This window comes from Anas acuta, chromosome 6 (assembly GCF_963932015.1).
Source record: "Anas acuta chromosome 6, bAnaAcu1.1, whole genome shotgun sequence".
Lineage (NCBI taxonomy): Eukaryota > Metazoa > Chordata > Aves > Anseriformes > Anatidae > Anas > Anas acuta.
The window spans coordinates 28582974-28605259 of record NC_088984.1 but is presented as its reverse complement, the minus strand read 5'-3'; the positions used below and the strand labels follow the sequence as shown (position 1 = coordinate 28605259).

The following is a 22286-nucleotide window of genomic DNA, read 5'->3' as shown; positions in this document are numbered from 1 at the left end:
CCAGCTGTTTGCTATACACTGTGGCTGCATTTCATAGCTCCTCAAAATAATTTCAAACCAGACATGTACAGGTAGAGCTCTGGAGAGCTTTAACAGCCTGGAAAGGTCTACATCCATCAGCTCAGAGTATGTCTTCTTTTTCAGTATTCCAGGAGAAAGAAAAAAAAAATTACCATTCTTTTTCCTTCTGTTCTTCATGCTGCTTTCTACTAATGGCTGGGCTTCGCAGCTAAAATAGATCTATAAATAGCATGTTTTGAGCAGCACTGATCAAACAGCACTTAAAAACAGAGTCATTAAGCTGCGAAGCGTACACTCATTCATCAATATCCAAGCCTTTTCATTTAGCGACTGTTTATAATAAGCACAATAATAGCACCTGCCATCATCGCTGTTGGTGAAGACTCCTGCTTTTTCCAGTAGGAATCCTGACTTCCAGAAGGTTATTGCCAGGGACTGTCACACAGCTAAAGTTAAGAGAATTTAAGAACCTACGAATTCATATACAGTGATGCACTTTGGAAATGTTTTGTTTCCCTGTCCCAGAGCAAAAGACAAAAAAAGGGGTGAGGGTAATAAGCCCCTGAACACACATTAAAGGTGTAGTTTGAATTCCAGAGGACTGGCAGAGATAAGTGATTATTTACAGCTTAACTCCTGACATTCTTTTCTTGGACAAAATTCCTAATTATGAATTAACTATTAGCATTCACTATAGCTCAAGTAACACAGCACTCAAAAGCTTTACTGAACTGAGGTTCAGTTTACTTTACCGAACTGAGGCTAAAACAACTACTTTTTACTGAAATTGTTCAATAAGTGTTGTCCTATCATTCCTTCATTCCACACACACAAAAAAAAATCAAAAAAAAAACAAAACAAAACAACACAACCAGAGTAGTCTGGTTGAGAAGTAGAAATCTTTTGGAAAAGAAATGTCCGTAAGGAGAACACAGCTTATTTCTTTAAAGCTGAAGTATTTTTATTTTAAGCCACATCGCTGAGTATCAGCAGGAATCTGATCTGTAGAAAGGAATCTGTGATTTGTAATTTGAACAACTACAAACACCATAAACAATCTAATGCATATCTCCAGCTTTGCTTTTGCAAGACAGCCAAGAATAAATAAGCAACATGGTATGGCTAAATATTTTGTTGCAGCTTTTTTCCACAGTGTCAACTTGCTATAGCAACTATTCTCCACCCTGGCAGAATAAAGTCTACTTTGCTTTTTCTTTGGGAAGAACGTTAGAAACACCGAATATCCACTACAGACTGCAGACCGACCACAGGAAAAAGCCAAGTGCCTATATCCAAGTCAGAGAGTGTTATGTTAACTGCAGATTCACCCTTCTTACTGGACAGATAAAATGCAAAGACTTCTTCCAACAGCACTCCCTGTGGCACTCTAGCTGGAGTTAGATGATCCTTAAGGTCCCCTTCCAACCCAAACCATCCTTCGTTGCCCAACGTAACAGCAGCTCTTAGAAATGCCGGTTCTACATTAAAAAGCTCTGAAGTGCTTCTCAGCATAGAAATGCTACCAGGAAAAAAGGACGTTCGCACACAATGCTGTCCCAACCAATATGCCAGCACACCTGCACAGTTCAACATCTCAAATTCACGCTATTCCATGGTTTAAGACCTCCTGGAGATGTTACCCTGAGGAGCAATGCAGGGATAGGAACGAGAGTAAAGTACCCTTACAGCTTTGCCAAAACTGTTTCCTGATCTAGAGGCACAATCTTCAATATAAGGTACGGAGATGAAACTGTCCTCTGAAGGGTTTTTGTTTTTTAAAAGAAGTTTCCTAGGAGATGCAGAAGAGTGGAAGCAGCTCAGCTGCAACTTCTTTCTCCCTTCTGCTTAATCACCAGCGAAGCCTTTTCTTTTTCATCTGAAGTAGAGGTCTACCTTGTAGATCACTTTCCTATCGCGGTGTGGGACCCAGAAGGGTTTTAGAGGAGGAGGATGTGCTCCCACAGAACAGTGTTTTCTTTCATAGGGCTCAATGGCAGACTGTCAGTTTGAAATGGATTCTTTTAATGCCAGTAGGATTTTACTGTCTGTTTGATTTACATAGGCACCCAGCGCCCGGGACAGCGCGGTTTGTCATCCAAAACAACGCAGACACAGCCGACAGGACAGATCTGACGTACTCCCAAGGTCTCTCGCATCCTCCTCCCCTCCACATTCGGGATGGATTTCCCTGCCAGTTGCCCGTGCTATCTTTGAAGGGAAGCAGGACAGAGGAGCTACGCTTTTCTGACGCAGGGAGAGGCTGTTCAAACCTCTCCCGCTCCCCCTGCACACACAAGATTGGTGAGAGCAGAGGAGGAGTGGGGAGAAGGGAAGAAAAGCAGATTGTGAGCCTATTCCTACCCCATCCCAGGCAACCTTCAGAAACAACGCTGTAATTCCTCATTTTTAGTTATTCCTCAGGTTTTTCCAGTTTTACAGATACCCAGCTAGGCAACATCTTACTGTTATTTTAGAAATAGCTAAAAATATTTTTGCAGAGATAAAGCAGCAAAAAAACAAATTGAGCCTTTCCTAATTTATTGTGTGTCTGTTTTCATTCCTTCCTGGATCCAAGAGCAGACAGGGCTGGGCATTAGAGCTGTCAAACATCTCCATAAAAATAAGAAATGGAACGGGAGTCCTTGATCCTAAAAAAAAAACAAAACTTCGGCAAGACAAGAAAAAAAATGACAGGAGAGAGAAACCAGAAGACTTTGTTACCATAGTGGCCATCTTTGATATAACTGCAAACACGGAGAGGGAAGAAATATATATCCTAACCTCCTTAATTCTGCAAAGGCACCATGGAAGACAATTCTTGTAACCTAACCGAACCATGAAAAGCTACAGGCTTCTGGAAAAAAAAAAAAACACCCTTTGACCAAGTGCTGTTTATCCACACAGAGGACATTATATACATGTGCGTGTGTATGTGCAAAGTGTCACTGCTGCAACAATTTGGTCTAAAGTCTGAGGCCAAAGGCTATGATGTTTACTACCCGGTTACCACCACGTGAAAGCTCAGCGCATTATTTTTGACACAAACGCTCCCTGTTGTTCATCCACACTGACATGCTGGAAGCTAAAGCATTTCTTTTGTAGTTCAGAGTATTTTAGAGAGGCTGTTGGGTGTGCAAGCCAGCAGTGCTCTGCGTTCTTACAAAGGAGAGAAAAGCTGAAGGGACTGCTAGCCCCTCATTTACCAGGGACCACAGCTGGCAAGATGTACCAAGCCTGTGCCCCACGTGCAATTTGGGCCACATCAAACCCGCATCTGGCTCCCCCAAGGGAACCAGACTGCATCTGACAGCAGTAGCGAGGTCTTTGACTTGCTCGAGCTTTCTTTGCCTCAGAGTAGGCATCTCCCTATTCCAAAAGGGAGATCCCACCAAGGGAGAGGGATGCAAAAATAAATGAGAGTCTTCTCCTACCTTTCAGTGACGTGTTTATTTGCTTTCTTGAGGAGTTAAATGTTAAACAGAAAAAAAATCAAGCCATCCATTTCATCTTTGCTTAATATGGAGCTGACACGACAAATAATGTCAGATGTGTAAGGGATGGGATAGATGAGGAAGAATCAATACTGCTGTCTCTGCTCTCCTCACGTGGTGAGCACGGCATGAGTGCAAAGTCTATCTCACCACTGAAAGGGACACTGCAAAATTTGGTATGGAGGAGGCCAAGAATGATCAAGGAAAGGAATCACGGGATGGAAGTTGAAGGGATTGACAGCCAGCGTCCAGGATCAGCAAACATCCAGTGCATGGTGGGGGAAAAGTGGTATGTAGGTAAAGAACGAGAAGCAGGGGGTTTACCGATTCAGTACGAGAGCAAAAGGAGACTTCAGATGGAAAGATGACAACTAAAACCGATCTAAGAAAGCCGTACACACAGGCACATGCACTCACTGGAGCTGGAACTCATATTGTGATAGAAAGTGTCTTTGAAGGTAGTTCAAGAGTGTAGAATGAATACTTCAAAGAATTCTTCACAAACTGTCTGCTTCAAGGGTAAGGTACACATCCCTGACTTTCTTCCAATTCTATCAGTTGGGCTAACAAAAGATAAAAAACATTTTGATATGAGATTTGCTTTATTACAAAAGGAACTTCTAGGTGCATAGGCCTGTCTTGTGGGAAGAAAATCTCTGTGCCCAAGCATTTGTTCATTTTCTTTAATATACACACCCACACATATACTTAAAGAATCCCAGCAAGCTAGAAAGAGGATGGGATACTCCCACTGCACATTCTTACCCCCTGAAGAAAGGATGAAAAAAATACCATCAGAAATCCTAGACTGTAAGATGCAAGCCATGTTTTAGAGCCTACTATTGAAAATAGCCCTTTATTCCTCCAGGATTTCTTATACTTCTGCTTAAAGATATTTGGGCAAGCTGCTGGACAGAGGAAACAGGCTACAGGAACCAGGGTTGGAGCAAGTGGGCTAATACACATCCTTTTTGTTAGAACTGATGACACGAGAAAGGAGACTAAGTATTAAATACTGAGCCTTCCTGTTCATGGCAAAAGAATTCTCCACTCTAATGGCCAAGTGAGCACCAACAAACCCTCGGCTCCAAACTCTAGCACACCTCACGATGAGCAGCAATCTGCTTATTTATTTGTCTTTTTAAACACAAGGTTTGTGCAAAAGAAATTCTGATTATTTCTGTACAACCTGCAACGAATGGAAAGGTGGTACAGATTATTTTGCAGTCCTGCAGCTTTGTTTTCGGAGGTAAAGATGTAGGTAAAGATGTCTTGAATACGAATCTTAGACAGCTGCACTTTTATGTAGACAGAAAAGAACATGCACGTAAAAGAATTCTTTTTTCACCATCCCTAGGAGACTTAGGCAGGACTTGCCAACATCATTCGGGAGTGTGAAGTACATAAGTACATTATTTAAGTACACTGATTCCATTAAACAGAACCATTTGTTTTCATCTTCTCTGCAAACACATCTGCCTAAGTGCTCCAGCTTCACAGGGCGCACATGGAGTCTGGAGCATTATCTGTGGGGATTGTGCATGGTTGGAAGAAAGCACAGAGATACAGCAGTTGTTAAAGGAAAAAAAAAAGAAGAGTAGTCAAGTCTTTACTAGTCTGACAGTTCCTAAAATAATGTTGCTTCACTTAAGAATGAACACGCTTATCTCTGATCTACAGAACCTGACTAAAAGGTTACTTTTCCCTTGCCAGAAAAGCATCTTTAGAAGTTTATGAATGCCTGAACAGAACGGCTGAACCCTGCCAGATGACTTTATGCTAAGAAAGAGGCAGAAAGCCACCTCCTCACACGTGGAAAGAACATTTACAGAAGAAATGGAGAGGATATACATAAAAAGAAAGTTTATAGTATTCAGAGCTGTATGCAGCTACCTCATGATTTCCAGCAAAGGCAAATGTACTAAAATCTTGCTCCCTGAAAAGCGTTTCCTCCTCCTCCTCAGTTGCTTGTGACTAATTAATATCTTGAACAAAACCCAGCTTCTGCCTGGAATTTGCAAATCCCTGAAAACCACCATTATTAGGCAGCATGAATTGTGTGCATGCAAGGCTGAAAAGCACAGCAGTTAGTTGCCTATTTGTATGATCAGGGATGTATAACTAGTTATAGGACTGCCGAGGAAAAAAAAATCCCCTACACAAATCATTGTGTTTATGTGGTAAACATCATTACGCTAACTTTAAAAGCACGCATTTCCCACAAGGAAAAGTTAAAGTTCTGTAATTACACCATAATTAAGCCTTTACTTGCAAGTCACGTGAGCCTAAAATTTTTATCCCTCTTCACATCTAAGCGTGGTAGCAGAGCCGCAACCATCTGCACATAGACATGGGCAAGGCAAGGGGTTAGGGCCTGAGATCCCCTCTCAGAGGAGGCAAACTCACAGCCAAGACTTGTGGGTCTACAAGTTCACCTCCTTTTCTGTGTGCACTGGTTGTTGTCATCCTACAGTACCTCTGAATGCAAGCCCTGCCTTTCAAAGAAATCCACACCTTCATTTGCTAAACAAAGTTGGAGGAAAAATGCAGATCTTCAGAAGTCTCGACACAAAGGATTCGATTCTTAGAACATAAACCAGCAGGTGGGGTTGGCTTTGTGCTTGCCTTTCTAGTAGCTCAGGCAAAGTAGGAAAACTCAACATCTTTTCCATTGTGCACCATCCCTAAAAGCCCCATGCCTGAGGGACTGCAAGTGGTTAAGAATCCAGAAAAAAACATGGATAGTATTGTCTGACTTGAACAGAATGCTTTGTGGATCGTGCATGATTCCTCCTTATTCCAAATGACATTATCACTTCCCATAGTACTTTCCTGAATCAGGGCCTAAAAGCAAGCCTGCAGATGGGAGATTTCATTTTGGCAATTTTTTTTTTTTTTTTTTTGCACTGAAAATGCTCAGCTCCTGCTGTCAACTAACTGGCATGGAGCAGAGCAATCCAAGATCCAAGCTTTCCTTCCCAGGTATTCATATACCTTCTCCTAAGCATCTTTTCACTATGTCTGTAGGGAAAATCACATATTTTTTTCCTGGAAGCCAGCTTTCTGAGGAGGCAGGACATTCCCAGTTTCTTGCCAACACAGAGAGGGGCGTGCTGTTGTACAGTTGGAGGAAAAAAAAAAAAGAAAAAAAGGCTTTCAGAAGTAGTACCCCTGCTCCCCAGCACACAGCTCCAAGGTCACACCTAGCTGTGTGTCAGACAGCCTCAATAATTCCCAGCTCCACTGCTAAGTGACATTTCAGCCAAAAAAAAGCCTATCATCTTCGGGAAGAAAGACACTGTCAGTACAGATGGATGTTGCATGCTGGCAACAAGTCATGCAGCAGATCATTCTGAAATGTGTGCTGCACACGCATAGACGTCTCTTGGAGTGAAGGACTCCAAAAATTCGTAGTCTAAGCCTGAAGTTTTGCATTTAAAATGCAATACCAAAAAGCACAAAATTCTGATAACTGTCTCAGATGAACCAGGAAGGTGTTTTTCAAACACATTACACAATCCCAAGGAGCATTGAGAAGCTTTCTGCTGCTTTAACCCTTAGCTTTAGTCCCTTTTACAAGATGGAACGAATACATCTCAAATGAGGCAGAACAGCATGAACTTAAGAGCCTCTCCACTGCACACTTAGCTGAGGAAGAACAAATTATGTTGAATAGTCGGTTCAAAAGTCCCTGTGAACATTACGAAGAAAATACTTCAAGTTTCTAAATGAGTCCACAAGACCATATCTTACATTTTAACTTTACATTTATCTTACATCTCTAGTAAGAGACCCTATACTACAGGACAAGAAAAATGACAGTATTCTGACCATGCAAATCATGGCTTGTAATGGTTCACACAGATATTCCTTCCTTTGTCCTCAGTGATTTCTTGGAAAACAACAGCAAAACACAGTGGCAGAGAAGATTTCAACACAACTTGGAAACATACCATCACCTGCAACTTCAGCTTGTCCAAGCAGTGGTAATTGCCATCAATTCTACAATTTCTCTAACGAGGATTTACAATACCTGGGCCTCAGGAGAATACTGCCTAGCGAGGCAGGACCCCATGCCAGCTAAACAACAATAACCAATAGGGCAAAGTGCTAAGTCAATTGGAAGCCATTGTCTCCAGAACCAGAAAGGCAAGCAGCTAATTAAATCATTGTGTGGGAGCCTGCATGAGGTGTAAGAGAGTGCTGGGCCACAACAGGCTTTGGATGTGTGCCGGCTTACAGAAACACGCTATTTAAAGCAACAACAGTTTTGAGAACCAATGTAATGTTCATACCTCCTCAGCCTACTTCAGAAAAACACCCCCTCCCCAAGCGTTTTATAAGCAGTCTTCTTTATAGAAGTCGCCATGGGTTTCCAATTTTCTTGTTTGACTCAAAGGATTATTTTAGATTTTAGAGGTCAGAGACTAATCAGGGCAGGAGAAACAAAAACAAATGAAAACCACTTATCCTTTAGTCCACATCTAAAGATCAAAAAAGAAAATCAGCTTACGAAACAAACCATTTGCTTCATTATTCCTCTTATTTGGAAGCTAGACTTCAAAAAAAAAAATAAAAGGTGGGGATCTAGGCAAAATCCAGAACTTACTCTTAGAAATACGTATCTGTGTGCATGAGATCAACACTCAGGCTGTGCACGGGACAGTTGTGAATGCTGTAACACTTTTGCAGGGACAGTTGTCTGGCTATTCTGCAAGTGCTCCCCTTCCAGAATTACTTACCGACCGAAACTCGTAGTAGATTTTATCATATTCATTGCCTCCAATTGTGATTTCTGGAACGAAGTGAGGGACAGCTACAGAATCCAGCACTCCACTTTTGTCCTGAACACTGAAGGGAAAGAAAGAAGGAAAAGAAAAGAAGAAAATGGATTAGATAGTCCACATCGTGCCCAAAAGGCAGCAACATCAATCCTGAGTTTGACCAAGTATTAAACAACTTCCCTGCCAAGTAGTTCTTTCACGGGTTTCAGCTCTTTTCTGGTTATGATGCATACATACACAGCCCTTTCCCTCACACAGCTATTGTGTTTCTTGTTGCAGCAGGAGCAAGCAGGACGCAAACATCTCCTTCCTTCTCCAACCCCTTCCCCAGGTTCTACCTCCCCGGAGATGCTCTGTTATTCCTGGAAGAATTCTCCGAGGCACCTCTAGTTTTTTGCTTTCCTACATAAACAAGGTTAAAACACTGGTTTTATTGATTTCCACACTATTTTACTAGAGTAACTTCATTTAATTAAACTCCTGTCCAATTTGTTTTCACAAATGAACCCGTGCAAGGATTAAAATAAAGTAGTGCTCTTCTTCCCCAAATTCCCATTCTAAATGACACTGAGGCAATCAAATGGTTTGGAAGCAAGCAGCATCTCCAGCACCCTGCCTGGGAGCAATCAGAGGAAGCTTGCTGCAGCAGCTTTAATGAGAGCTTAGTGATGAGGGGTGCAAAAAATCAGGATCCACAAAAAAATCCACACTGCATGGAGCCAGCACTTCCAAATACCCCAAATTTAAAATGCCTGAGAAACTACTAGAAAGTCATCTTCTGCATCCTGATGCTAATTTGCAGAGCAACAGTGCCACCTACACGTATTTGGGGAAAAATACATCAGCTATCCTTTGCAGTGGACAATGACTGGGTTCTGTGTTTGACACCTGGGAGCTATGCAAATAATTGTGTTGTTAGTTTTCAATGAATCTTATTTCTTTGCGAATATTTACACAGACATACACCAAATATAAGCAAACTTAATTACCTTTAAGCAATCTTTTCTTTTTTCTCCCCCTAAATAACAAAGTTTGGGGCCTTCCCTCGCAGCGTGGCAGTTTCACTTAGTGAAGCAGTCTGCTCACATATGCTGACAAACACGCTGCAAAACTACCCTACTGCAGACAAATCAGTAAGGAAATACAGTAAAAGGTGGGGGGAGCGAAGGCAAGGATAAACACCTATTTACAAGGCAAGGATAAACACCAAAGATGTTTCCTACAAACTATTACAGCATTTGCCTTCACAAATATTAACCCAAGTATTTTCTAACCATCTGGGAAAAAGAAAAAAAAAAAAGGAAAAAAGGAAAGGCAGAAGCACTACAAGTTTACTTAGAAGATCATGGAATGACACACAGCATCCGTAAGTGTTCTTGAGATCTGTGGCTCTGTTCTGTGAGACAAACAGTCAAATGGCAGATGCAATGAGGCTCATCTTGCAATGTAAGTTGTCCCAAATCTGCCCTGCACAAAGGGATTGCACCCACGAAGCTTCCTGTCACAAACAAACAGCAGGAACCCTCAGCTGAACAAGAAAACCAAAGCTGACAAACCCCACAGCGTGCACGTGCTGACAGCCAGGAAAACAAGCCCTCCTTTGCCTCCTCACAAAGGCAGCAGGAGCTGTTTCCATGCCATGTGAGCACCAGCCCTCCTGCAGACCACTCTCCCAACCCTCCCACTCCAGGAGGGCTTGAATAACTGGGCTGAGATGGAAAAACTTGCCCAAAACAGTGATGTAGCTGGGTTTATTTCTGAATCCCGGCATACTCTGTGAAAAGCATCTCTGCACCTGCTCCATCTCATACCCACGGCTAATTAAACCAGGTAAAACTAACAGAGCCTGGTGGAAAGCAGCCCTTCAGTATCAGTCATTCCTTAGGTGCAGTCCATCCTCCAACTGAGCACAAGCTTTCATCCCCGTCTCATCGTGCAGAGAGCAGAGACGAGCAGCAGGCAGGACAGTGAGCTAAGATCTTTGATTTGAAGAGGATTACTTGTTTAAACACCTTGCTGAATGTTTAAATACCTTGCTGAACTCAGGCTTAGCAGCACAGCCAGTGGGATATCCACTGATTTCTCAGTAAATAAACACCTCTGTCCCTTCCTCCCACACCAGTGTCCCACAGAAGCAGGAGAGTCAGCTCTCCGCCAAGTAGCAGAAGATATTCTGGACCCAACAAGTCTGTAGGAGAATGCAGATAAAAATCTGTCTGGGCATAAGTAAAATATAATTTGACATACACAAAGCAAGTCCAGCAGTCAACCAGTCTGCAGCTAATCCACTCCTTCAGGAATCTCAGCCGAATGGCAATTTTAGAGGACAATTCCCAGGCACAATTTATTTTAGTTAGTGCCATGACGGAAAACCTGCTTCTCTTATACCCACTGCCTCCAAAAAAAATGCTCAACAACTACAACAACAAAATGCAAACCTAATGCTGCCGAAGATAGCTTCTCCAGGTTCACCTCTGCTTTCTGCCTTAAGAAATAATTTGGAATACTAAATAAAAGCACCACCCAAAGACACCTGCCACAACAATGTCTTTAACCACAAAACCACATTTGCTTGCCAGAACTAATTCACTGCTTGGCAGGAAGCATTTAAAGGCACCTATTAAGTTTCCTGAGTTTTTTTTTTCCCCTCTCTCCCCCAGTACAAAAGTACCACGATTTATTGTAGGCAGGCACTTAACCATATTTTCTCAAAGCAGCTCTCTCAAAATGCAGTAACAAAGCTACCCAGAGCGTGTTTTACCACCCGTGAGATTGTGTGGCATTAAAAACGTAACTGAAAACATGCAAGGCACTGCACAGTCCTAATGCTATAGGAACATTAGACTCTAGCTCACCACTGCTATGGTCCAGTATCCTATTAGCTACAGCTCTTCAGATAACTACATAGGAATCACACTTGCAGCTATGCTACAGCAGTGGGTAGCTCCCTCCTCGTCCCCAAAAGCCTCTCGCTACACCTACTTTGCACATTATGGCCAAGGCGACGTGCATGAGCAGGAACTGAGCAATCGGGACTGACACACCTGCCTCTTTTCAGAGTGCTAGGTTTGATTTCCCTTAAAGGCAGCTTGCAACAAGGATACACACGTTTTTCAGGGCACCAGAAGAAACCTGATGACAAGAAAGTGCTGCAAGCTGTCCTGTTAATGCAGCTCTTACGTCAGCTGGACATACTTCCTAGAATTTCTGTTCCCATGACCTTAGCTTTTTGTTTCCTCCTCTGCATAAAACAACAAAGTCCCAGGGCTGCCCACCACATGAAGACATTTGCTAAAGGAAAAGAAACAACACAATGAACCAAACAAAAAACCTATCTTCAATAGCCTGAACCGTGACTCCTCAACAACTGATGTTGGCGTCAATGCAAAAACCGAAGGGACAATACACAGGATTAGAAAACCACACTTCCTACCTAAAAGCTCTCACCGGCCTAAAAGGCTTGGAGCCAGCAACACAAAAGCATCCCCAGTTAAATTCTATGCTTTTATGTGGAAGTAACTTGAGAAATAGCAGGTGGATCCCACTGGAAAAGAGAGAAGGTCTTCTTGCACACCTTGAAATCAGCTTCCAGCCCGGAACACAATAACTGGTTGGGAAGAACCCGAAGGAGTGGGTGGCATTCATTCCTTTGCTATTCACGCCCTTATTACCTCGGCCAGGGCTTCTCACCTCCTGCTGCGGTTGGCTTCCCTGCCTCCAGCGGGCAGGGTACGGCACGTGGGATTGAGCCGCACTCACGATTTTGCCCATACTTGTGAGAGCAGGGGAAAGGAGAAACCCTCCTGACTCATGCCATGGGCACACAAAGCTGGGTGAGAGAGACTGTGATCAGGGTTTCATGTCCATCTCATACTGCACTCACCTCCTCATTCAGCAGGCACACGGGACAACAAAAGGCTGGTTCTCCCCATGATGTGTGTCCCATTGCCCCTCATTTCCTCCTTACCCATTCACTCCAGACCTTCGGTCAGGCAGCCTCCAGCTCCACTGTTTGGTTAGGCAGCTCAAGCACGCCGTGCCCAAGGTGAACCGTGGCCACTCCCCTGGTGAGCAACAGACACTCATCGCCCTTGCCAAGAAAGTAAAGACGAGCTTTCCAAGAAAAGCAGGTCTGCAAGAGGTGAGAAGGTGCAAAAACAACTCTTCAAACCTATAAAAAGCTGCCACGAGGAGGAACTGACGAAAGAGAGCTGTTTCGGTGGAAGCAAGGAAGGAGAAAGGTGCTAAGGAAGCACTTTGCAGTAGTGCCAGAAGCTTTACAACAGATGCTTAGTGAGATTTTTGGAATCTCCGTGACAAAGGGTTTGAAGAACAAGCCCAGTACACCTCTTACGAGCACTTCTAGTCCTGCTGTTTGAAATCAGACACGTTCAACCATGGACATGTCTTTCCTTTGCTAAGTGTGCTTTATTAGACGGCAAAATAGAGCTGAGGAGTCGCTTTCCCTCGTTTGCTCCCATGCTGCTGCTTTGCAAGATTTCATTTAATCAGAGCAAAATGAAAAGAAAGGGAACAGGAGCTATGCCCCGGGTTCACCAACAAGAATTTAAAGAAACACAACTTAAAAAAAAATCACCAATTACTGCTCATACAAGATCCATCAGTAACAACCTCAAAATACATCCTGATGTACTGCCAAACACAATATTGGATGATTTACCATACGGGGTATGTGGCACACTAATAGTAAGTTGTGAACAAAATTGAACGTATGACAGTGGCAAACTGTTTCACGACTAGGTTGTTTCCAGATGAAAACAGAACCCCTTTCTTTAGGGTACAACAAATGTTGATTTTTTTTTTTAATGGAAGTAGTGGAGGCTGAAAAAGCCGAAGACATGCCTGTAAAAATACACGTTCTGCTACAGCAAAGTCTGAAGCAGCTGCGGCGATGCAACAGATTTGACTGAGGACTCGTACACCAAAACAAGCCAAATGCAGTATGTTTCCCCCACCTGCTGGTAAATTAACCCAGGTGACATTACACAAACTACAGCTCTTTGTTCCAAAACATGACTTATTACGCAATGCATCACGCAGTCACGCAGTTTTGCTGGGAAGGGCACAGCTCAAAACCTGCTTGAGACAGCGTGGCAGCAACATGGGAACGCACCGAGCTATTGCAAAAAGCCAGCAGAACTATTTCTGCTCGACTCAAAGGCTGGGGAGGGAGGAGAGATGGGGAGAGCATCCTCTGGGAGAACCCTCCAGCTTCCACGCAGGCAAATATGTTTCTAACCTTTTACCAAGACATGCCTCGATCCCACGATCAAACTGCTTTCTATTAGGGCAAGGGAGAGAGACCGGAGGGCGAGGCAAGGAGATAAAAGATGTTGTAACGCACCTGATTTTGTATGGGTGCGGCCCGCTGGTTTGATTAGCTTAGTTTTTGCATTATGAAAGCAGTCAGAGGCGCTGCTGGGGTTTCCAGGTGTTAGCCCCTATATACATACAACAGAATAGTTATCCTCACCTGCCCAGCATTCCCCTTCCTTTCCCAGAGGCGTGGTGCGAGCTGAAGGTGAAGAGGTGGAAGGCATCCCCAGAGCCAGGGAACAAGCCGGCAGCTGCCCCTCCAGCACCAGGGCTGAAACAGCCCGAGCCAGAACAAGCAGGCTGTGCAAAATGCTGGATTGCTGATTTCGCAATCCATGATTTCCCAAACCGTGGCCAAATCCCTGCTGCAGCCTAACAGAAACACCCGCGAGAGGGCAGCATGTGCTGGCATGCAGGACCTGCAGCCCACCAGGGACACACAGTGCAGTAAAAGCCTCCTTGAAATGGGAAATATTCATATAGGCATAGGACATCTGGAAGTCTGGTGAAGGCAGAGTACCACAAGCTCTCTTCTGTTTGATATTGGGGAAAAAAATAGGAAACTATCAGCTTTAACTCTCACATCTACCCCACACTTGTAGAGTTAGCATGAAAAAATATTAAAAAACAGAAGTGTAGCTTTGAATGTAAGGCTAGAAGGTGCTTGCTATTTCCTGCTCAGCTGAACAAGGTGTGGGCACAAAACTGGCACGGGACCTGTTGTCACGCATTTGATCAATGTCCTGATACCCCAACACCGAAGGAACAAAGCAAACACGGAGCACTTTGATCAGATCTCTGCATATGAACACAATCTTGACAATGCTATTCTGAAGGCAAGTGGAAACAGCAAAACTCAAAGCACTTGAACATTTAAATTACGTTTGCTGCATTGTGAGATTTTAGTAAGATAGCCACGCACCACCTTTAAAAGAAATAATTTCGTATTATCTGCAATGACAAGCCTTGTAAAGGAAACCCTCTCACCATCATCCAGGGTTGAATGAAAAATTAAGTCCTTTGGCAATGCTATTTATTCCTTTCTACAGTTACAAAGTACAAATTTCACGCAATATCTTAATACAGCACTCTTTAATTGTGTGCTTTACTTTAACTCCCTCCTACACTCTGCAATTAACAATAATCCTTTCTTAATAACTGTACCGGTGTGAAGCTATAAGAAAAACAGCAACAACTGTATTTTCTTCTTTGAAAGGAAGTCTTATTTTCACAGTTCCACAGGATCCAAGCCACCAGATGCTTTTCTTTAATTACTATATATAGAAAACTTTTCTTAGGTAAAAAGTTGCCAAATCCTGACTTGTTTCTCTTAGATGCCACCCAACATTGCTCTTCTACAACCTACCTTCACCCTTTGAGAGAAGGGCCATACAAAAGGCACAGCATTACCGCTAATATTAGAAGGCATTTGAAGTAACAGAACAGAAAAGTGAAAGTTCATGGGATTCTTTCCCACGGAAGCTTGTTTAAAAAAAGGCTTAACTTATTATTCCAGCGCCTCTGTCACAATAAATACTAAAATTGGGAAGTCCAACCAGGAGAGGTGCAGAGTGCTGCCCCCGGGGAGGAGCAGCCCCAGGCCCCGGGACACGCTGGGGCACCCAGCTGGGAAGTGATTCATTAAAAAAAAATTCCTTGTCTTCCTACTAACCGATGAGAGAACCTGAAATTAATATGACAAGAACATAGATCTGAAGCTTTGTTTTAAAAATGCAGTAACTATTCTGGCCTCGCTACCTGTACGTGCAGTCTAATGAAGAAGTTCTGCAAAACGGGAAGCTTGTCCCACTTCAGTGCAAGGTTAAGCCTATCAATACTCTTGCAAGTGTAGATTTTCTTTTTATATGGGATTATCCAAAGAACATTTTATTCATCAGTGTGACTTAGGAGTGGCAGTCCTGCTGCTTTATCTGTAACACATGTATAGAAGTGTAGGGCTGCAATCTCACTTCTCTACATACATGTCAGTGATTTATTTCACATTCTTTAGAGTTTGGAGGGCAAATTTTTCAGCAGTCAGGACACATGCAACCTCACCAGTAGCACTCCACAGCTGAACTGGAATACAAATAATCATGGTGTACTTGGCAGGAATTACTTTTATCAAAAGTTTGTTTTTATTCCAGCAAGGCACTTTCCGCTGAGTTTGATCTCTTCACATCCAATAAACAGACAAGGATTCTTAAAAAAAAAACAAAAAACACCCAGAATACCCTTAAACCGTTAAAAATTCTCCTTGTTATTATAAAGAATGAATGACAAAACTGTAACGCCTCATTTTGTGAATCAGGATTAAAGCTTCAATATAGGATTATTTACTGGGAGTCTGGCAAAAGGAGAAAAAACCCACACTTATTGAGCAATCATCCAAGTTTGCCTGTTTCCTTTTCCCCCTACACTCTGTTCAGCCAGCTTCTTGACTGCTGGGAAGATATTTAGAAGCAGACAGCTAAGAAATTAGTTTTAGAAAAACACTTTACACACAGCCAATCTAAACAGCACCACATAAAAACTTGCTACAAGGTTGCTCTGTCAACAAGCTTTGTCAAAGGATTTTGTGCTGCCAGAGCAGCAGAGAAACCACCATGCCAATTGTACAAATGCTGTTTTAAAATTGCATGCCTGTCTGTATACTGCCACGAGCCAGGAACAGAAACGTTCACTAAACACATTCCCAAAAGTAAGAGCCACAGGTCATGACATTTTGGAAATGCCTGGAGAAACTGGCTTATCACAGCTTGGGTGGAGGTACTGCTTGCTGCACAAAAAGCTGGCTGGATGGCTGGGCCCAAAGGGTCACCACGAATGGAGTTAAATCCAGTTGGTGGCCAGTCTCGACTGCATCCTCAGTAAGTTTGCAGGTGATACCAAGTTAGGTGGGGCTGCTGATCTGCTTGAGGGTGGGAAGGCTTTGCAGAGGGACCTGGATAGGCTGGAGCAATGCGCTGAGCCCAGCTGCTAAGTGCCAGGTCCTGTGCTTGGGTCACATCAACTCCACGCAGCAGTGTTGGCTCCGGGGAGAGAGGCTGGAAGGCTGCCCAGCAGAAAAGGATGAACATGAGCCAGCAGCGTGCCCAGGTGGCCAAGAACACCAATGGCAGCCTGGTCTGCATCAGAAACAGCGTGGCCAGCAGCACTAGGGAAGTGATTGTCCCCTTGTATGCAGCACTGTGAGACCATACCTTGAATGCTGTGCTCAGATTTGGGCCCCTCACTAAAGGAGATACTGAGTTGCTCAAGCATGTGCAGAGAAGAGCAAGGAAGCTGGTGAAGGGACTAGGGAACAGTGCTTGTGAGGAACACCTGAGGGAACTGGGGCTGTTTAGTCTGGAGAAAAGGAGGCAGGGGAGACCCCATCACTCTCTACAGCTACCTGCAGAGAGGAGGGTGTCAGTCTCTTTTCTCAGGTGACAAGTGATGGGACACAAGGAAACTGCCTCCAGTTGTGCCAGGGGAAGTTTAGACTGAATGACAAGCACAGTTTCTTCATCAAAAATGTGGCTGGGCACTGGAACAGGCTGCCCATGGAAGTGATGGAGTCCCCATCCCTGGTGGTATTTAAGAGGCACGTGGATGGTTTAGTAGCAGGCTTGATAGTGTTAGGTTGAACTGGACTTGATCTTAGGGATTTTTTTCAACCTAAATGATTCTGATTTTTATGCTTCATTAATGGAATGGGATTTGTCTGGAGTCTCTCACCTGATTGTTAGCAGCTGCAGAACTCCACACCCATATTACAACAGCAAGCACCCATATTACCAAAGCTTGCTGTTGTTACTGACATGACAAAAAAAATCAGAGTGCAAATAGAAATATACCTTAAAAAGTCAAGACTTTAACAGTTCTCCCAGGGATCCAATGCTACACAATATTCTGTTACCGGAAAACATCATACTTACTAAAGTCTCAGGTGATGGAAAGAAACATCATCTTGTTCCAGCCATGGCCCCTTGTTGAACTTCAGGTACTCAATGTCTTCAACTACCTGAAATTAGAGGACAAAATTACATTAACAGGTGGCCTGATCAAAGTGTCCATTCTCCATTTAGAAAAAGAAAAAAGAAAGCAGCCTCCCCCAGTCAATGAAGTGATCGGGACTCGTTCTGAAGTCACCCAACAGAAAGGTTTCACTGCTAAAGCTGCATTACCACAGATGTTTTTTTGAGCAATGATCTTCCAGTCCCATTTCTGGAGGTGACAGCCCTGCCATTAAGTGCTGGACACATATTTGGGGGCCAGCTCTAAAGCTCCTTGGTGAGCAGAGGATGGCAACGGATAAGTAGGCTGAGAGGTGCTGCATTTCCAAGTTCTTACACCTAGATGGTGTAAGACTCTTTTCCTCAGCCTGCTGAGGAGGCTGAAAGGAAGGAAAAAAAGACACACAAGCCCACCCCTAAGTCAGAACAAGGAGGGAATGAAAATGAGTCTGAATTTAACCCTTTTAGTTGCAAATAAAAGCCATTATCACGTTTGATATTACGTAGGAAGTCTCTTTCAAAAAGGCACAGTCATCTACTAGCAGAGAAATGCTGAGGAGCAATGCCACAAAGCGTGGTGGCAGTTGTCCCTTGGTGCTGCTGTGTGGTTCACATAACAAATCAAGGCATATTTCAGGCTAGAATACTCTCACACTCGTGAAGTTGTAGCAATGACAGAAATCCAAAGGCTCCCGATTTGATCAGACATGAAAGCCTACCCGTGCGTGCTTGTGCCCTGAGCAGAAAGCAAAGGCAAAACTCACAGCTTGGCACCAAGAACCATTCAAACTGGTAACACCACCCCAGCCGGTCACTCCTTTAACATCCTTTAGTATCACCCAGACCTATCAGTCCCCTATTTGAGCTTCATTTACCAGCTGGCTCCATCAGAAAACACATCTTTGCTGGTCCACTGGGTGATTGCTTAACACAAGCCTGAGGTCATTGCACACGACTGAGTGAAGGAAATGAAGGAAACCCAAAGCAATGTCAGGAGCATGCATTTAACGTGTACGAGGTGGGGATAACACCTTAAAGCAAGCTGGGAAGGAAGGGATCACTGCGACTCCAAAATCTACTTCACAGATGCCTTTTCCAGAAGGAAAGGATAAAGCTATTGAGGTCAGGACCAAAATCCTGATGACACATTGTTTATCCACAGACAACAAGCAAGCAGATGCCAGTAACGAAGTGATAGAATAATAAATTAAAAAATGCTTTTATTCTTCACTGTATGTTAAATCCATGGTAATCTATTTCCTGCAATTAGAGCAAACTCTAAATCCCATTCATTACCACTTGAAGAGTAATAAAAACATGCTATTACAAAGCAGTCTCCACTAAAAAGGTCCACTCTGTTACCACTATTACATTTTTATAGTAAGAAGTAGCAGCTTAGCTATATGATTAACTGAATGATCATTTTCCTTGAGGCCTTTATATTTGCTGAAGACTAAATTAGCTGATTAAATACTTTAAAAATACGGTTGACATATGGCAGCAAAGGACATTTAAAACTTCAAGCAAGTTTAGATGCTGGGTAACCATTTTTGACCTCTTACAAATAAGCAAATTTGGCGAGATACTATAGGCAAGAGCACAGGAAACCTGTTTTTCAGATTAACCAAAAGAGCTGATGACATTCACCTGTTGGAGAATCCTCAAAAAACAAACACTGGAGAAAACAGTTCCCCAGACACTCAGAAAAGTTTTCAAAACTGTCCTAAGAAAATGTTTGTTCATACCAAACTGCTGTGACGTCACAAGATTACCATTTTTTACAAATGAAAGGGAAAGAGATATACGGTAAGTTAGTTCAAATATCCATTGTTCTTCATTTAAAAGTCAAACCTCCAACATACTTCCCATTAAATACACAAAAGCAATTACTTTCCTACTCCATGGCAAAGCTTTGCAAACTCCCCGTTACGGCTGATGACAGGACTAATAATAGAGTTGCTAACAATAGTGCTCAGACTATGTGGAGGGGAAAAGAGAAATCAGTACCCAAATTAGTTTTGCACACTCTCCTTACCATAATAGAAGAGATCTTTACCAGCAACTCGTTAACAATGGTATCAGCCCCAACCCTTCCAACCAGGCTAGAAGAGCAGCTTCTTTAATTCACAAGGAATGTACCTGCACCTCTTGGGAATTAGCAGCAAATCTGTGATTTAAACCTGACCAAGCAGCATAACATGTAATAATGTCCAAGAGAGATCAGTTCTTAATAGAGTACAGAGCATGGTAGGATTTAGAAAAAAACAGTTTTCAATAATGAGAACCCTTTCCATAATCTGTGCAACTAAGCCAATACAAACAGCTTACAATTTCTAAGCTTGTTTCATGGTGATCTGGTGAGTTGAAAGAACCAGGTGGGGATCAGAAGGCAATGCTGTTCTTACTCATATCATTTATAAGGACAAAGACACCATACCCGCATATGGGTCACTTTGTCAGATGAATTTTCCTAAACTCCTTCCTCGCAGGCTTCTTTTCTAAGCAAGAGACAGGGCACAGGGAGCAACGCAGGATACAACCCCGGGAGCTCAGACTACAGCTTGTAGGAAGAAGCTCAACCCATGCACAGCATCTACCACCAAAAACTTAATGTAAGCTTGTTCTGAAGCCTTTCACTTCCACACTGGCAAAGGATGTGGTACAAAGCTGGTGTGTCAGCAGCCTCCTATCTTCATCATCCTCTCCAATGTACACGAAATGGGGACAGTGAATAATAATAAAAAAAGAAACATAATACAAAACGCTATTCACAATCACAAACAAATTGAAACAGTTTCAGTTAAGTTTGCAAATTCCTACCATTCTGCTGCCACCCTTTTAAAAGCAAAAGAAAAAAAAAGCACAAAAGGAAAAAAAACAACTCCCTCCCCAAAAAACTTTCTGGATTTATTAATTTATTTTTGTTTCCTTTAATAAAAATACTAGCCAACTTCTTGCTCTTGGTTTTATCTTTGAGTAAAAGCAGTCTGAAACACCCTAACCAAGCTCACTTCAGCACTTACAAATAACTTTAGCCATTAAAACCAACATTAATTACAATATGAAGCCCCAACCAACCTTTTTAAGTGAGACTTCGGAAGTACAAGTCATTTCTGAGTTGCATGTTTGCTATAAACAACTAAAAGGACAAACTGTGATGTCAAAAAATTAAGCTCCCAAATTGCAGAGTAAAGAAGCTGTAAATTGAATCTGGCTAAGTTAAACATCACTATCCATTAACAGGAAACAGCTGCACACACACAAACACCCCAAAAACCACAGCCAATTCCCTCCTGCCATCCCCATATTTCCAAATATCAATTACTTCATTTCAAAGGTAAACTGAGTCCAAAGAGAAGGGGAAAACAACTTTATTCTTTCTTACACGTGTAAAGAACACTAGTTTCTATAGCTAACATTTTACCAATGAAAACACGATACCATCTTGTACTTTGACTTCAAAACAATAATCCTTCCTCTAGTCCAGATTTGTCCAACCCAATTAAGAAGAGAGTCATCAGTGTGCATTCTGGTTATGCATAATGATAACAAGACTGTTGAGCTTGGTAGACTCTCTACTAGAGCTGTAAGAGCTTTAGACTGACTTTAAACCCTGATTTACAGGATTAAAATAAAGTCTCTAGCAATGGGTTTTACTACAGAACCTAGGGAGGAAACAAATGGCTTTGTTCTGACAACTCGAAGACATGCTCGGAGAGAAAAAATAGAAGAAAACACACATAACACAAACAGCCCAATTCTTTCTCTTACTTCTCCCAAATCTGGCTACCCCCTTCCAACATCATGGCTCTTGAACTATGTTATCCTTCCTTTTATGACATCCTGAAAAGCCAGCAATAATTGCTCAAGATTCTCATTCAAATGCTGAACTTTTTTTTTTTTTTTTTTTTAAATTTCATGCTCTTGTTTCTCTAATTCTGGCCCAAAAAAAAAAAAAAAACAAATCTAGAAACATGTTAGAGAACATGTTTCCTGGGATGCTGAAGTTGCCTATCTGAAGCGTGTTTTCACAGTGAACTCTTTCTTACCTGAAGCCACCAACCCTTGAGTATAAACTTAAACTGCTACAAGTCTCCAAAAGGTTAACAGTGGTAACCTTTACTATCGATCGTATGAGTTTGGAAACCCAGTCGCAACAGGGCAAAATCATTCTATGACAAAGGGAACTAAAAGGAAATGAAAGAAATGTACGGTAATGTGACTAAAGGGGCTTCAAATTTTAAGAATAGGAGAGTCCTCACCAATATGTCCTGCTTTACGCAAACTTTTTGCATAGGAATATGAGGATATTAGGCACAGGCTATTGTAACGGACCGGGCCAACTAAAGTCTACTTTGCACTTCTGAACAAAAACAGCCTTAAGGAGACATGTTTAGAGCAGGCTTCAACTAATCTAACTCATCATCTCCAACAACACAAACTAAACTCAAAGATCCAAGAGATTTAACAGTTTCTAGCTCCTAGGATTAAGCTTTGCCATCTGGCTCAAGGAACAAAAATGCAAGTCAGCAACAATAACTATGCTCCAACGCAGGGCAGGCACGAAAGTCAGTCAGAGATGGCTTATTTCTAGCAATGAGACAGCAATTTATCTGGCTTGGTCCAGGGTTAACACATCTAGCAAAACCCTTTAG

General features: G+C 42.6%; 1 protein-coding gene across 1 annotated transcript in view; it reads right to left on the bottom strand.

The window, feature by feature from the left end:
- The window catches only part of NDUFA10 (NADH:ubiquinone oxidoreductase subunit A10), a 38306-nt gene that overhangs the window by 4782 nt on the left and 11238 nt on the right, over positions 1–22286 (bottom strand). Inside the window, exons 8-9 of the mRNA XM_068686142.1 lie at positions 17554–17639; positions 8255–8363 (exon numbers count right to left, since the gene is read on the bottom strand). Of these exons, the coding sequence (XP_068542243.1) occupies positions 8255–8363; positions 17554–17639 (195 nt within the window). The remainder of the gene's footprint in view (positions 1–8254; positions 8364–17553; positions 17640–22286) is intronic.